The following is a 15235-nucleotide window of genomic DNA, read 5'->3' as shown; positions in this document are numbered from 1 at the left end:
GCCTCCCAAGTAGAGGGGACCACAGGTGCCCACCACAACGCCCAGCTATTTTTTGGTTGCAGCCGTCATTGTTGTTTGGCAGGCAACCCACCACCTTAGATGTATGTGGCTGGTGCCCTAGCCACTTGAGCCACAGGCACCGAGCCATATCAGGCACTTTAAATTTAAATTTTCTTAAGGTTATTATATTTTTTAGAAATCTGATATTTAAAAGTTTCTCTTTTCAGTAAAAACCATGCTGAAATGCCTTCTGAACATATGCTGGACTATTCACAGGTTTCTTGAAAATGATAATAGCTGGTTGTTGTTATTTTTTTTTGTCGTTTTACCCCTATAATGAGACAAGATGTCAAAACTTTGCTCATAATCTTGAGATAAAGAAATACATTTATAAGAGCATTTTTTCACTTCACAAGGAAGAAGTTTGGTATATAGTATGTTAATTCAATGAATGACAGATTCTTAATGAGTTTTGTAATAGAATTGTAAATGGAAAAATTATTAGCTAAGATTTAAGCAAGAGTTGGCAAGCTTTCTAGAATATTAGTTAAAAGAAAAACGGTACTCCAAGTAAGACCAAAGATGGGCTACCTTTAGAGTCTTAAACCATGACCAGTCAGACATTGTATCCTCACATAAGAGAAATACACTGAATAATCGCTTTCTACCAAAACTTGAAAAAAAGAAGCAAGCCAGGTATGGGGGTGCCTGTCATCCCAACACTCTAAGAGGTCGTGACAGTAGGATTACTAGAGCGTGCAAGTTGGAGGTTACAGTGAGCCATGATCAGGTCACTGCACTCCAGCCTGGGCTACAGAGCGAGACCCTGTCTAAAAATAAAAGAGAAGAAATAAAATACTCCAAACAACTTTGATGTTTTTCCTTGTGGAGTTTTCTAGGTACACTCATCATATCACTAACCAGTCATAAAAATTCTGTGTTGGGGGGACTGTTGCCTAGTTATTAGGGTTGGAAACAACTCCAGCAGAGGAGGGAGCAGGCATGTCCAGGGTCTGGCCTGCTGCTAGCCACAGTGGGGGCCCCGGCAAACTGCCCAGCACTCTCACTTGTGGGGTTGCGCTGACACTCCGTGGTGCAGCCAGACGCTGTTTGGGGACTGGCTCTGTGAAGCTCTTCCAGGTTCCCTGACACCTGTTTTTTCATTAGACAGGTCTTGGAGTCAACTCAAACAACTTCTGCTCTGCAAAGGCTTCCAGGAACAGGACCCAAACCATCTGCACGCATAGGCTTTCAGACTCAAAGTGACACAGGACCCAAGGATGCCTTGTACCTATGGCCTTACCCAGAACCTGAGGAAGCAACTTTGCTAACAGCACTGCCCTCCCTCCTCTGAGCTGCCCAGTGGTCCCTCATCCTGCTGGATCTCAGACAGGCCTGTGCTTCTCTAGACCTTGACACAGGCCCACCCGCTGCCCATGGAGCCCCAGGCTGTTCTCTTCTCACAGGCAGATGCCTCCCAGCTCCCAAGGCTTTTCCTGCACGCAGTGATGGCCAGTGACAAGAGCCAGTAAGCAGCTCCTCATGCATGACTGAGCCCACAGCGCATAGCACTGTTGCCCCACTTCGCAGATGGGGTGCTGGGGTCATGGGGCATGACCTTGGTGGCCGTCCAGCACTAGAGCAAGGCCTCCCACACACTGGGCCACAGGCAGCTAGGGACAGACCTTCTTGGGGCCATCTCTGGCCTCTTCTGGGCTCTGTTCTTGCTCTCCTCTGTCACCATCACTAACCCTAACTCCTGCCAGACGTGCAGGGGCCCCAAGCACCACTGAGCTCTGCTCCTGGAAGTCCCCACCGGTCCCTTTCATCCCCTTCCCACCCTGTATAGCATACGCTGGCTGGCTTCCTACAGACACTGGCCCTGACCTGCCCAGGGCCTAGTGCACCTCCCACCCCCACCCTGAACTCCCTCAAAGGAGGAATGACAATGGCTGCTCTGGCCTTGCCAGTACTGGAGAGACTCCCTCTGTCCACAATGGTTTCTTCACTCATTCATTTGTTCATTCAGGAGATACTTCTGGAGCGCATTTCCAGCCCTCATAGATCTCTCAAAGAAAATGTGTGATCTGACTCCTATTCCAGAAGGAGGGGCCTGTTATACCTAGGAGCAGACCACCGCAGCAACCCATGTGCTGAGGAGACGGCACCGGTCCAACTGTATGGGACCCCACAGGTGTGACCAGCCAAAAGCTCTGTGCCCGCAGAGGCACCGTGCACCCACGAACATGGCTCTGAAAGGAGGAAAGACAGGTCTCTTCCCAACTGAAGTGTATCCAAACCAGCACCTGCAGTGAGATCCAAGTGGAGCACTGGAGGCAGGCTGGAGGGTCCAACTGGGCAGCACGTGCACAAAAACACCCACACATGAGTATTCACACAGCACACACACATACATGCACACGCACACACACGCACACACAGACACACCAATATGAATGCTTGCAAAGCATGGCCTAAGAGACGCCTCTAGTACTGCTTTTTTCCAGTGTAAAATAGAGCATATTTAAAAAATTTTTTACTCAAGTAGTGTTGCGTCAAAGGAAAAACATTCTTCCTATTAATCCTTCAGAACTTTGCTACAAACTGTTATAAGGAAACTGTCAAATAGGCTACATTATGCAGCAGAAACAACCTACTTTAAGGAAAAACCAACCAATCACCCTTGGAATTGCTGCTTCCCACTTACCGGCAGCCCCTCTCACACTGCTGGGCCTCTAGCTACCCCAGAGCATCCAAGCAGACATCACACGAACACCAGCTGCTGAAGGAGGGACAGCTGGCCAGAGTTTAGCATACGGTCTGCTCTGGGGAAGGCATGCCTCTGCTGCTTGGCAATGACAGAGCATGGCCTCTCCCACTACTCTGGGACCTGATTGCTGCCCTCACCCCTATCCCAGGGCACAGCCAGACTGTGAGAAGAGCGTCAGTGCAGACCTGACCATGTTCCCCCATACACCATGCATCACAAGCCACTGGCAGGAGACTCCTGAAGATGAATGCTGCTCTGGTTCAGGCACTAACAGAGTATAAGTGCAGAGAATTTTATTACAGTTAATACCTCCCTCAACCTTCCTCAGATCCCAGTGCTCCTGCTGGGCAAGTGACCTTGCAGAAGACACACCGAAACCGATATGGCATACTGCCAGGATTTATTAATCCACCTTTCCAAACGCAATGCCTTCAAACAACCTAAAGTTTACTTGACAATTCTGTCACATGGCCAATAGGAAAAGGAGGAAGTTTCAAGAGAAAATGACTAGTGGCTGAAACAATCCAAAACCTTCATTCATTTTAATTCAGTGAGTTAAGAAAGATTTTTTAACATTAACCAGGTACGCTACAGATGATATAATGGTTTCTTGCATAGGAAAGAGCATTTAATTTCAGTCTCAGAAGAGTTACAAGCATTTGAAGGGATGTGGTAGGTCTAAGAGACAAAACTTGCAACAGAAAGAATCCCCCACCAAGAAGTCAGGAATGGTCGCTGCAACAGCTCACTGAACTTGAATTAACAGGCCCCAAGCCTGTACACAAGGAGGGCTGTACACAAGGTAGTTAGGGTTAGGGCTAGGGTTTGTTCTACTACTCACTAAAATAGTTAATGTCCACTGTAGAGCCTACCATCTGACTGTTTAAAAACTGGTAGGTCATGTTAAACTATAGTTGCCACTGGCTTTTTATTTCAAAGGGCAAAACCAAGATGATTATCAGTTTTAAACACTGTGAAAGTAAAGCTCCTTTTTTACTACAGGACGACTACAGGGTGATGGGTTGGGCCGGGGTTCACAGCAGACTTAAGCCCTCACTCCAAGGCACAGCCAAACTAACCATGTCAGCCTGTTTTCCTGTCTTTGGGACTGATTTGAAACACCACCGGGGCACTTAATAGACAGTAGTAGCCTGCGCTCAAAACTTAGGGACGCTGCAGTAAACAGCCTTATCTTCACTTCTCAGACAGGTCTGAGCTCAGAGGTTCCTGCTGATCTCTCTGGGGAGGTTGTTGGCGGCAGGCCCACCACAGAGGGAGCCTGGGACCCCTCAAAGCGGCACACTCCCCACCACTCACGCGAGGTGCTCAGCGAGACCACAGCCAGGTCTCCAGGCCCTTGTGTGGGGAGGTGGGCCTGGGTGTGAAAGGAGGTCGGCTGGGGCATGGGGGGTGGTGGTGTGGTCTGGAAGGAAGTGGGCCTTGATATGGAGTGAGGTATGGAGGGAGGCGAGGTCTGGAGAAAGTGGGCCAGGGTAAGAGGTGGGGTCTGGAGGGAGATGGGCCGAGGTCTGGGGTAGGGTTTGAGGGGAGATGGGATGGGTATGGGGTGGGATCTGGACTGAGTTGGCCGGGGTCCAGGGTGGGGTTTGGAGGGGGGCAGGATGGAGTATAGAGTCGGGTCTGCAATCAGTATTGGGCCTAGAGCCGAGAGCTGTCTGTGCCGGCATCCCCTTCGCCCCCGCCCGGCCTCCGCCGCCCGCCCCTACCGTGGCTCCTGCGCGCCTCCATGCCGGGACCCTGCCTACGTGAGGGCGGGACCTACGCGCCTTGCGCTTCCGGATTCCGCCAGCATGGGCCCGCCCACCGATGCAGGAGTATCCAATCCAGATCCAGGGCTCCTGCCGGTGACTGTCAATCAGCTTTCATACTGCCGTACATTGGCTAATACACAGAATGTGGGCGTTCCCCACAGCCTTCAAACTCCACCTCTGGGAGCCGCGCGGCGGAGCATGCGTACGGACTGCTGTTGCCCAGGCCACCAGACTGAGTCTTGAGCGCTGGTCAGGAGGGCTAGTGGCTCGGGTTTCTGGCACTAGCAGAGCTCAGAATGAGAGCACTGGAAAGGACGCTCTGGCAAAGAGACCAGGAGGCTGGAGGGAGGACTGCTCTCACCTTTCCCCCCCGGCGCCCACGCGCCTGCGGCGGGCCAGCTAGCTAGTGCGCCACCTCCCTGGACCGCGCTCTCTCCTCCCAGGGCTGCCCTCCTCCCTGGGATAAGTGCTCTGTGGGACTCTCAGAGTGCCATAGACTACGCCGCCCCAAGGTCCCTCCACTCCCGTCTTTCCTGACGCCCGTGCTCTTCCTGTTGCTCCCTGCTCCCACATCCCCTGGTGCCAGGACCCTCCTCTTCTTTGAATTCATTTTTTCATACACGCACCTGTGCGGTGCGTGTCTCCATTGTTCCCCAGTCCATGGGTGGTCTGAGGAGAGGAGGGAGACAAAGCGCAGTAACGAGGACATTACACAGGGGTGCTTTGGAGAAAAATAAAAGGGAAGAGTGATGCCCTTGGCAGGGGCCTCTTTGGTGGGTCTTTGAGCACAGGTGTGTTGGTGTCTGGGCAGGGAGCTCAGTGCAGTGGTCCTCCAGTTGGAGAAAAGTCAGAGGCCAGTATGAGGGATCGGTGAGGTGAGGAGGGAGGGAGGCTCTGTACCAGGCAGCTCCTTTGGACAGCTGTTAACATTCAGTTGTCCAAGGATGGAAAATCATTAGCCAAGTTTTGAGCATAAGAGAGATAATCTGATATGCATTTTAAGAAGGTGTTTAGCCCTGTGCTGGAAGTAGATGCCAGTGGGAAGAGGCATAGGGCTACAGGTGTGAGCAACCATACTTGGCTAGTTTTTCTATTTTTAGTATGTTTCACTCTTGATCAGGCAAGTTTAAACTTGAACTCCTGAGCTCAAGTGATCCTCTTTCCTTGCCTCCGAGAGTGCTGGGATTACAGGTGAGAGTTACTGTACCTGGTAAGCTCCTCGGCTTTTGGTCTGGAAACTGGAAGGCTAGAGTTTCAGTGATGAGGTGAAGACCCTGGTTGGAGGAAGGGGGATCTTTGTTGGCTGCGCAGCTTCAGACACGTTAACTTTGCTCATAAGATGCTTAAATGTATGAGGCCATAAGGGAGTGGGCACAGTTAGAAAAGTAGTCTGAGGACAGAGTCCTGAGGAGCTTTGATTGTGGGAAGTCAGGAGATGAGGAAGCCCCCTTCACTAGCCTGCAGAGGCACGGCCAGGGAGGAAGCCAGGGACTTAGAGCAGCCCCAAAGCCCAATCAGAAAAGAGGCATCTGTCTAAATAATGACGACAGGGCTTTGAATAATGGACAGTTAAATTTGACAAGGGCAGGCCATCAGTGATCTTGATAACAGTGATTTTGTTGGGGTTGTAGAAGCAGATGCTCAATGGAAGTTTATAGAGTTTTGAGGACAGATTGAAGACATTAAATTTTGATGTTTCTCCAGTGGGACCAGGAAAATGGGTTTCAAAGTTGGAAAACACACGCACATATAAAAGAAAACTACTTTCATGAGTTTGCATCTTAAACTTGGTCTCTAATTCATGGTTCCCACCAGCATCAAGCCTACTCAGGGATTTCTCACAACAGAATCTCCCCAGGAACAATGTTATTTTCTGCTAGCCCTGTTTCTTCAACATCTTTCACAAGCAGCTTCTTCAGAGTGTTGACCTCAAAACCAGTCTTCACTGTGGTGTCTTCAAGCTGACCCTGTGGCCTAGGTCATCTGCTCCCTCCACCCACTACTCTATGTGCTCCTGCTGTAGGCCCCCATTACGTAGTACTCTGTGGCCTCCCAGAAGCACCATCCACACAACTGCTGAGCTGGACCTAAAGATGCTGTTGACTCCTCTGCTCTTCCTGAATAACCCACACAGAAAAGTCACATCACATCTTCCTACTTGCAACATTTCTTAGTTCGAGTGCCTGGTTAGTATCTTCATCTCCCACTGGGACTTCCCTGGGCATTTTAGAAGTCATCTCTCTAACTCCCCTCTTGTTTTCTCACTCTTACCATACCACCATCTCTTTTCTTCACAGAAGCCAAAATGATCCTTTAAAAATCTCAATGCCAGGCAGTGCCTGTGGCTTGGTGAGTAGGGCACCAGCTCCATATACCAAGGGTGGGGGGTTCAAACCCAGCTCCAGCCAAATTGCAACAAAAAAATAGCCAGGCGTTGTGGCAGGCACCTACAGTCCCAGCTACCCAGGGAGGCTGAGTCAAGAGAATCGCCTAAGCCCAAGAGCTGGAGGTTGTTGTGAGCTGTGATGCCACAGCACTCTACCGAGAGTGACAAAGTGAAACTCTGTCTCTAAAAACAAAAACAAAAACAAAAACAAAAAAACTCAATGCCCCAGCTACCTGGGAGGCTGAAGCAAGAGGATGGTTTGAGCCCCAGAGTTTAAGGTTGCTGTGAGCTATGATGTTGTGGCATTCTACCCAGGGTGACAAAGTGAGACTCAGCCTCAAAGAAAAAAACAAAACAAAACTCAATACCATTCAAAAATTGCTGAATGTGACTCATTGCAGCAATGGAATATAGAAGAAAAAAATTACACGTTTATATCAATAGATGAAGAAAAAACTTTTGACAAAATCCAACGCCCATTCATGATTAAAACAAAACAAAACAAAACAAAAAAACCCCCACCTTTCGGCCAACTATAAATAGAGGACAAAATCTTCAACCTGATAAAGAACATCTACAAAAACCCTATAGCTAACATGGTTAATGATGAATAACTAAGATTGGAAACAAGGCAAGGTTGCCCTCTCCCACCACTGCTTTTCAACATTGTGCTGGAAATTGTAGCCTGTGATAAGACAGGAAAAGGAAATAAAAGGCATACAGACAGGAAAGGGAGAAATGAAGTTTTGTCCATAAATGGCATGACTGTCTATGAAGAAAATCATATTACCCTGCTCAATCCTACATCAAATGTCAATTCAAAGCCCTGAAAATGTTCCAGAAGACCTGGACTGCCTCTCAGCCATATGCATGCTGCTCTCACTTGCTCCTTCAGTTTTGGTTGATTTGACCAATCAGTTAAAACAAAACCCACTGAGTCCTTCTGCTTCTCTGGGTCTCTAAGCCTGCACTTCCTCCCACTTGGAACCCTTTTCTGAATCTCATTTCCCATCAGGGCTCTGGCATGTGCCATCTCGGCTGCAGCCTTGGTTGTATACTCACCTGCTTCCTTCAGACTCTGTTGGGTGGCCTTGGGGTTTTTTTTTGAAGCTATGGGAGATGCTGGGGGGGGTGTCAGGGGAGTTGGGGAGCAATCCTTAATCATGGGGGAGTTAGCTGAGGTCCATTCCATGCTATTCCTTCCAGAGGGTCCCCAGTGGCGTTCAACTCTAGGTGTTCCCAGGAGAGCCCAGCTCACCAACACATCATTCTTTAGATTGCCCTCTTTCTGTGTCTCACTCATCCAGTTTCTTACGATCAGCCTCCCAAGCTACGTACACCAACTCCACATGTCAGGACCTGCTTGAGGAAGAAGACAGAGGAAGCCTTAATTAAGACTTCCTCAAAGAATTCTTCCCTGATATCACAAACTATATTAGTTGCCTTTTTCACATTTCCAATAATACCTTTTATCTTTCCTTTAGACAAATCATTATCTTTGTAATTACGCATTGCTTGTGTAACTTTTAAACTGGTAGGATGCTTCCCGGCCAGTGGTGGTCTTTTTCTGTTTGCTCCCACAATAACAGTGCACGATGGACCCTCAGGACACCTGTATAATTTTTGCTGTTGCTGTTGCATGACAGAATAAGTGAGTACATGTCTTAAAAGATGAAAGGATGAGGGCAAACACGGAGAGGAGGAGACTAAAAGGAAAGTAAATTGTAAAATGAAGAATCCATATTTTAGTGGAAGTTTGGCACACTCAACTCATCAGTTTTTGACGGTTGGAGACAAATTGGAAGTGCTGGAAAGACTAAGGAGAAATTAGATGAGGTCAGACTTCCTTGATTCATCTTTATGTTCACATCACAATTTAGCTCCCTGCTTTGGTAATAAACTGCAATTGATTAACATTGGAGTGGTTGATTATATGGAAAAATCTCACAAAATGAGGCTAGGAATCTTGGAATTTCTGGAAAGGGTTGCTTTGCCTCATTTCAAATGCATTTCATCACCGGGTTCTGTTCTATTTTAACCCCCGTCTATCATTCTACAAACATTCATCGCGGTGTTCAAGTTGTTTCCACATCTTTCATCACATTTACACCTCACAACTAAAGTTGACTTGCCCCAGGTCAGGAAAAAGATCTTGAAAGGCAGGGTGTGCCCCTCACGAGCACATGGATCTAGTTGGCTCTATCAAAATATGGCCAATGTTGCTAAATATTCCAGGCTGCTGCAGGGCCCCGCTTCTAGTTGGAGTAATTCTCCTTCCTTCATCTGAGTGCTGCCAACAGCAGCTCAGGAGACAGCAGACCCCATCTGAGGGCGCTCCCGCTGTCTGCACCGGGTTTGAGAAAGCTGCTCGTGGAGTCTGGGGACAGCAGGCGTAGGTCGCTCTTTCTTGTGAAGAAACCACCAGCGCAGCTCACCTCCAGGGAGAGCGCCAGTGGAAATCGCGGAAGGTTCGGCTCCCACCATTCACGGCCCCGAATGCTCTGCAGACAGGGAGATAGCGCGCGTCTGGTCCCGCGTCCTGTCTCCACCCCGGGAGCCCTTCAGGCGTGGAGAAGACCTCACACAGATGCGCCGGCGCGTCCCTTACCTCGGTCCAGTGTGGGCTGTGTTCCCTGATGCCGAGAGGTGTGCGTCGGGTTCTCCTGCGAACTTTCAGGCGCTTGAGCGCTGCTCGCGCGGGCAGAGTAGAAGCGGAGTGCGTCTTGCCCAGCGCTCTGTGCCCGGGTCACCTGCGCTCCCCGTGCAACAGTTGGGCCGGGCGGGGCGGCTGTGCGCGCGCTTCCCGCCGCGCGCTGGGGCCAGGGCGGCTGGCTGGCCCGAGAGGCCTCTGGGCGCTCCCCCGAGGCGCGCGGGCGCCCAGCCCTTCCCCAGAAGGAGCGCGCGCCGGCCGCCCCCCAGTGCGCCGGTGCCTCCCCGGGCGCCGAGTGCGCAGGCGCCGACCGTGAGGACGGACCGCGCGCCGGGCTCGAGCGCGGTCGGAGCGCGCGGCGGCGGCGGCTGGACCCTCAGTGGACCGACGGACCCCGGCTTACCTACCGAGTCGCGAGCCTTCGGAGCTGGCGGCGGGGTTGCGCGCGCCGCCCAGCCTCAGGGCTCGGCCACTTCGCCATGTCTCCCGGCACCTGCTGAACTAGGAGCGCCCGAGGATGTCTGCGCTCAGGAAGGTGCGAGCCGCATGGGGCCGTGGGACCCGGGCGCAGCGACCAGGGCACGGAGCGGTGGGAGCCGTCGAGGAGGGGAGGACCCTGGGAGGGGGCGGCGCGGCATGACCCGCCCGCGAGGACCCTGCGAGGGTAGCTAGTGGGGGGCAGGGGCGGCTGAGGTTCGCGCGGTCTGCCGGGACTGGAGCGCGGGGACCCCCCAGGGACAGCCTGTGCCGGGTCCTGCGTTGAGCTCCTAGCTGGGTTGCGCGCGTCGTGGCTGTGGCCGGGGCCGGGGGTGCCTAGTACCTGGATTCCGGGGGTATAAGACCGGGCGCCACGGAGGTGTGAGATGCCTCACCTGGCGAGAAGGGGGCACAGCCTGGGGGCGCTGGTTGGCGAGGGGCTGCAGCCCGCTCAGGTAGGGCAGCGCTAGGGAATGGGGGCGGCGGCCTGCAAACTGCGTCCCCCTCCCCCCCAAGGCCAAGTGGGAGCGCCGACGGGCTGGAGATGGATAACAGCCCTGGCTGCGCTCGGGGGTCGCGGGCCGAGAGGCCGGGGGTGGGGGGGGCCAATTCTGCCTAGCTGCAGAGGCTGCGGCAGTCAGGGGAGGGGGGTGTTCTGGGAGGGGGTGGCCGCCGCCCGGCTCTCCAAGTGCGAGCGCAGAGCACGGGGGCTTTTTCGGGCTGTTGCTAAGCGAGGCGCTACCCAGCTCTGGGTTTTGTAACTAAGCCTCCCCCGGCAGCGGCTGTTGCTGTTCTCGGGCTCCTTCGCTAACGATTGCAGGAGAAATAATGAGGCTGTGATTATTACAGCCCTGCGCAGCCAGGGGTGGGGGGCGGCGGGCCCAGCGGGGTGGGCCGGGGTTGGGGCGCCTCTCCTCACGCGGCCCCTCCGTGCGTGGCGAGCGCTAAGCTCGGAGGCTTCAGAGAAGACTGCACTCAGGGACTTGAGGAGGGGTCTCTAGGAACAAGAGTTGGCAGAGGTGGGGGCGACAAGGCACCCTGCGCGAGCCTCGCAGGTGGCGAGTGGGCGCGGGGCGCGGACCAGCCCGGTTTGCTGGAGACTCCAGCGCCCGCCCGACCGCGGCGCTTCCCACTTCTCGCCGACGCGACTCCGGCCCTGCGTGTGCTTCTCTCGAGTGCACGGCCAGGGGGGCAGGGCTGGGGCCGGAGTCCGTGGCTGGGCAGTCGGCCGTCTTATGTAGATTATTATTCGTCCTCAGTGCTGAACTCCGCCAGCAGATCGCGGGCGCAGATGCTCGCCAGTCCTTTGGGCGCGGGAGACAGCTACCCAGGGCGCGCCTCGGCCTTGAGTCCGGCCACAGTGCAGAGTCGGGCCACGGTGCTGGCTCCGGCAGCGCCTAAGGAGGAAGGGTCTGATTGGAAGTCAGGACCCCAGGGGTCTGTGCTTCACATAAGACTCTTTTGTTGGGGGGGGGGGCAGATGGTGAATTAACTATATTCGCAATTAGGAAGTAACCGGGTGTGCACGTTTGAGCGGCCCGCACCGCTCCTCCCACACACGCCCTGGAAGGGCAGTTGAGGTCGGAGGTCCAAGTGCTTCCCAGTACCGCGTTCAAGTTCCTTCCTTCCTATTCTCTGAGAAAGGTAATAGGTAACCAAGGGAAAAAATGGTGCAATGAAGAAAAAAATGATAATTTTTGGAAGGTCAAGTTGATACTTTTTTTTTAAGTCATTAATCAGGATTTTCCAGTAGCCAAATTGTCTTGTGCAGGCAGCTGGGTGACTCACAGATTTGGCTCCAATTGTAATTGTAGAGTGTGCGTACATTTCCTTTTAGATGGTGTGACTTTTTCATTGCTTGGAAGGGAACAAATTAGAATATTTTATACCCTGCATCTGGCAACATGACTACAGCCATAGGGAGTGCTCCCGCTCAGCACCTCTGGCTGTGAGCACGGCGGACAGATCGGGAGAGCCCCGAAGCAGCCCGCCGTCTCTCACCACTGGAGACAGCCGAGACAGCGTCAGAGGTCAGCTCTGGAGTGAAGGAGGGCTCTGTTTCCAGTGGTGCCTGCAGGCCCTCCCGCCCCTTCATTAACTCTCCTTTGTAATTTTTGAGTAAGAAGTCGGTAGGCTTGGAGCATTTGCTCTATTGAACAGCTGTGCAGGATCTGCATGTTACTTTTGGGGTCCAAGGGTAAGCTTAGTAAGCAAAATGAGTATGTGTCCGGTAATTCAAATACATGGACTAATTGAAATAACAGTTTTCTCACCACAAAGAGGTTTTCTCATATAAGCATTCTAAGTCAACTTTTCATAGTGTTGGACATTTATTTGTTCTTCCCTTCCAAATAACTGCACTTGTAGTATGATTTTTTTAAAGTGGTAGTGTTTGAGACACAGATCAACACATTTATTTACCAATATTTTGGTACATCTCAGGTTGCTTGTGATTTAAATTAATAACAATATTTTACATTTTTATAGAATTCAGATTATATCCTGTTATTTCTCCCCAATGACATACATATGTCTTTCTATGGCAATCTATTGCTTCTCCTATTTTTATCGACTTCATTTTTGAAATTGGTGGAAATTTCATATTAAATATTCAAAGCAAAAATGTGCTTTGTGGAATTTTAAATCACACTGGGTTCTTTGTACCCAGAACCAACCAATTCTGAAACTAAAGAGTTCTATTTTTTTTAAGTGTTGGAGGATTTGTTTTATTTTTAAGACAGTATCTTCTATAATGTTGAAATCAAATGCCATAATTTTTAATATTATATTTGAGAAAACACTTCATGATTGCTCAGTTTTTCAGAGTTGAATGATGTACACTTTGATTATAGATTTAAAGGGATGTCAATTAAATGTATTATTTATTGACCCTTAGAATGAATATGCCATGGTCATTCACTGGATATAATAAAAATGACTATGATTCATCATTTTGGCCAGATGGCAGTCATATTTAGAGCATTGCCAGCATGTTGGTTATAAAAGAATTATAGGCTACCATACAGGAAGTTAGTGGGCAAACATCTTATGCAGTTAAAAATTATTCTTAATCAGCTATAGTTTTACTGAGGAGTTATTGTTCATCACTGGAATCTAGCCAATTGCCAACTTCTTAAATGAGTTTCATTTCCTAGGTACTTAGTGTACAAAGACTGAGCATGATTGTTTCATGTATATTCATGGCAAAACGTTAGTTTTTAGAGAGGCTGAGCATACAGGTATGGCTTGTAGGGTGTGTGGACTCCACTTTAAATCCTCCTTTCCCTCCCAGGGCTAAACAGCAGTGGCAAGTGACAGATTTGGAGTATTAATCTCCTCGGCAAAGGCAGTTGGAGTTCAAATGTAAATCACTATTTTTATTTTTTCATGCCATTATTCTGTGTGCTGACTCCATCTTCCTGTGAAAAAGCTTATCTTGACTGCAGCTCACAGATTTCCTCCCATGGTGTCATGGTTTCCCCTCTTGAGAGTGACTTCCCTTTCTTTGGCTGTTGTGATGTCCCTGTGACAGGTGCTTTTAAAGGGAGCACGCTCTTATGGTCTGCCAGTAGTGTTTTCATGCTGGGTGTCTGCCTCCTTAGTTCTTGAACTGTCTCATTCTTCCAGTGGACATTTAGGAGTTGAACTTATGGACCAGTTTTGTAGACTTCTGATACATGAGCCATTCAGTGTGAATTTACCTTTCTAAGATGACAGTGTGCTGACTTCCTCTGGAGAGCTGCCCTTCCCCAGGTTTGGGGTCTGCCTGTGGTACACCTGCCCTCTGCTTCAGGGGTGGGCTTTTGTTGGCTAAAGGACATCCTAAAGTCCTGTCCATCTCTTAAGAGTAATTGGGCCAGTGAAGACGAGAATTCATTTGAGACTGGAATTTTATATACCTTTGGAGGGGAGCAAAGCTTTAGGAGGATGCAAGGCCTGGAGTTGTTGCAGGCACTTTACAGCCTTGCAGGATGCTCCATCTGCAGATGAAGACACCTGTGTATGCAGAAGAAGGGCTGTGGTTATACACGGCGGCAGTGTGGTCATACACAGAGGCAGTGTGGTCCTGGTGATGTTGTTGGAAGCCGTGACCCAAGTTAGGTGTGAAACCATCATTATACCTTGATTTTCAGTTATGTAAAACCAGGAAGTTCTCCCTTTGAATTGGGTTTTCTGTCCCCAACAAATGATATAAACAGGTTTTCAGTTTCTTTGAAAATTTCCATGTTAAAGCTCTTATCATAGGGCAAGAATGGTTTCGCTTCAGGGAATGCTTTTATCTGGTACACTTCTCCTGTGTATCCACAGTAAAAAAGAGAAAAATGTGAACCAATCATTTCTAAAATGAATAAACATTTGGACTCAGTCCATCCATAACATTGTAGCAAAAAGATTTTAAAAGCAACTTTGTGAATGTAATTGGTCGTTGTCTTTAAAATGATGTTTCATACGCTATACAAAAGAATGGAAATGATCCTCTCAGGCCTATAGAGTGTTTATTTTAAGTCAGGCAATATTAAAAAAAAAGCCACTTGTGCTTAATGAATATTAGTCTTGCAATTTTTACACAGTGGTGACAAGAACCCTTCATCTTGGCAGGGATGGCGTCCTACTCAGGATGCAGGTTCTTCTAGCAGACAGCCCGTGTGGCTGAGTGGCAATTCCCAACTTATATGGCCTCACTGTATTTCAGTTTCCTCGCCACCAAGACGGCAGGTAACTTTGATAGGATTGTCAGGAGGATTAAATGAATTAGTGACTAAGTGCTGAGAACAGTGCGCGTAGCAAATGTATGATAAGTCTTGACCATTTATGTCATGGAAAAATAAATAAAATTTGGGCCCAGTTAAGGCCAGCTTATAATTTAAATATTTAAGCAATTCCCTGAATTCCCATAAAAGTTTGTTACTTATGACTTCTAGTCTTATTTATTTCTGTATCTTTTTTGCTATTCCTTTCCAAAATATCGTTTAACTCAATCACAAAGGACAAGGACAGAAATGCCAGTAAAATAGTAATAAACAATCAGAGAAAACAAATAGTGCAACCACAACAGTTAACAGGATCCTTCAGGTATCACATTTGGTTTTGAGCTTCCTGGGGGTGAAGTCAACAAAAATCAATACCATGAACTTTCACTTGAGCACCTTATCAGGGTGGACATGGCACACTCATTTTTC

General features: G+C 49.6%; 1 protein-coding gene across 1 annotated transcript in view; it reads right to left on the bottom strand.

Annotated features, from left to right (window-relative positions):
• Positions 1 to 4526, bottom strand: part of ERICH1 (glutamate rich 1) — a 52527-nt gene extending 48001 nt beyond the window's left edge. The window contains exon 1 of the mRNA XM_023517564.1: positions 4498 to 4526. Within this exon, the coding sequence (XP_023373332.1) occupies positions 4498 to 4519 (22 nt within the window). The 5' untranslated portion in view covers positions 4520 to 4526. The remainder of the gene's footprint in view (positions 1 to 4497) is intronic.
• Positions 4527 to 15235: the final 10709 nt, after the last annotated feature.

The sequence above is a fragment of the Otolemur garnettii genome, unplaced genomic scaffold (assembly GCF_000181295.1).
Source record: "Otolemur garnettii isolate 467f Iridium unplaced genomic scaffold, OtoGar3 scaffold00114, whole genome shotgun sequence".
Taxonomy (NCBI): domain Eukaryota; kingdom Metazoa; phylum Chordata; class Mammalia; order Primates; family Galagidae; genus Otolemur; species Otolemur garnettii.
Note: the sequence above shows the minus strand (reverse complement) of the source record. Positions and strands in the feature narration are given on the sequence as shown.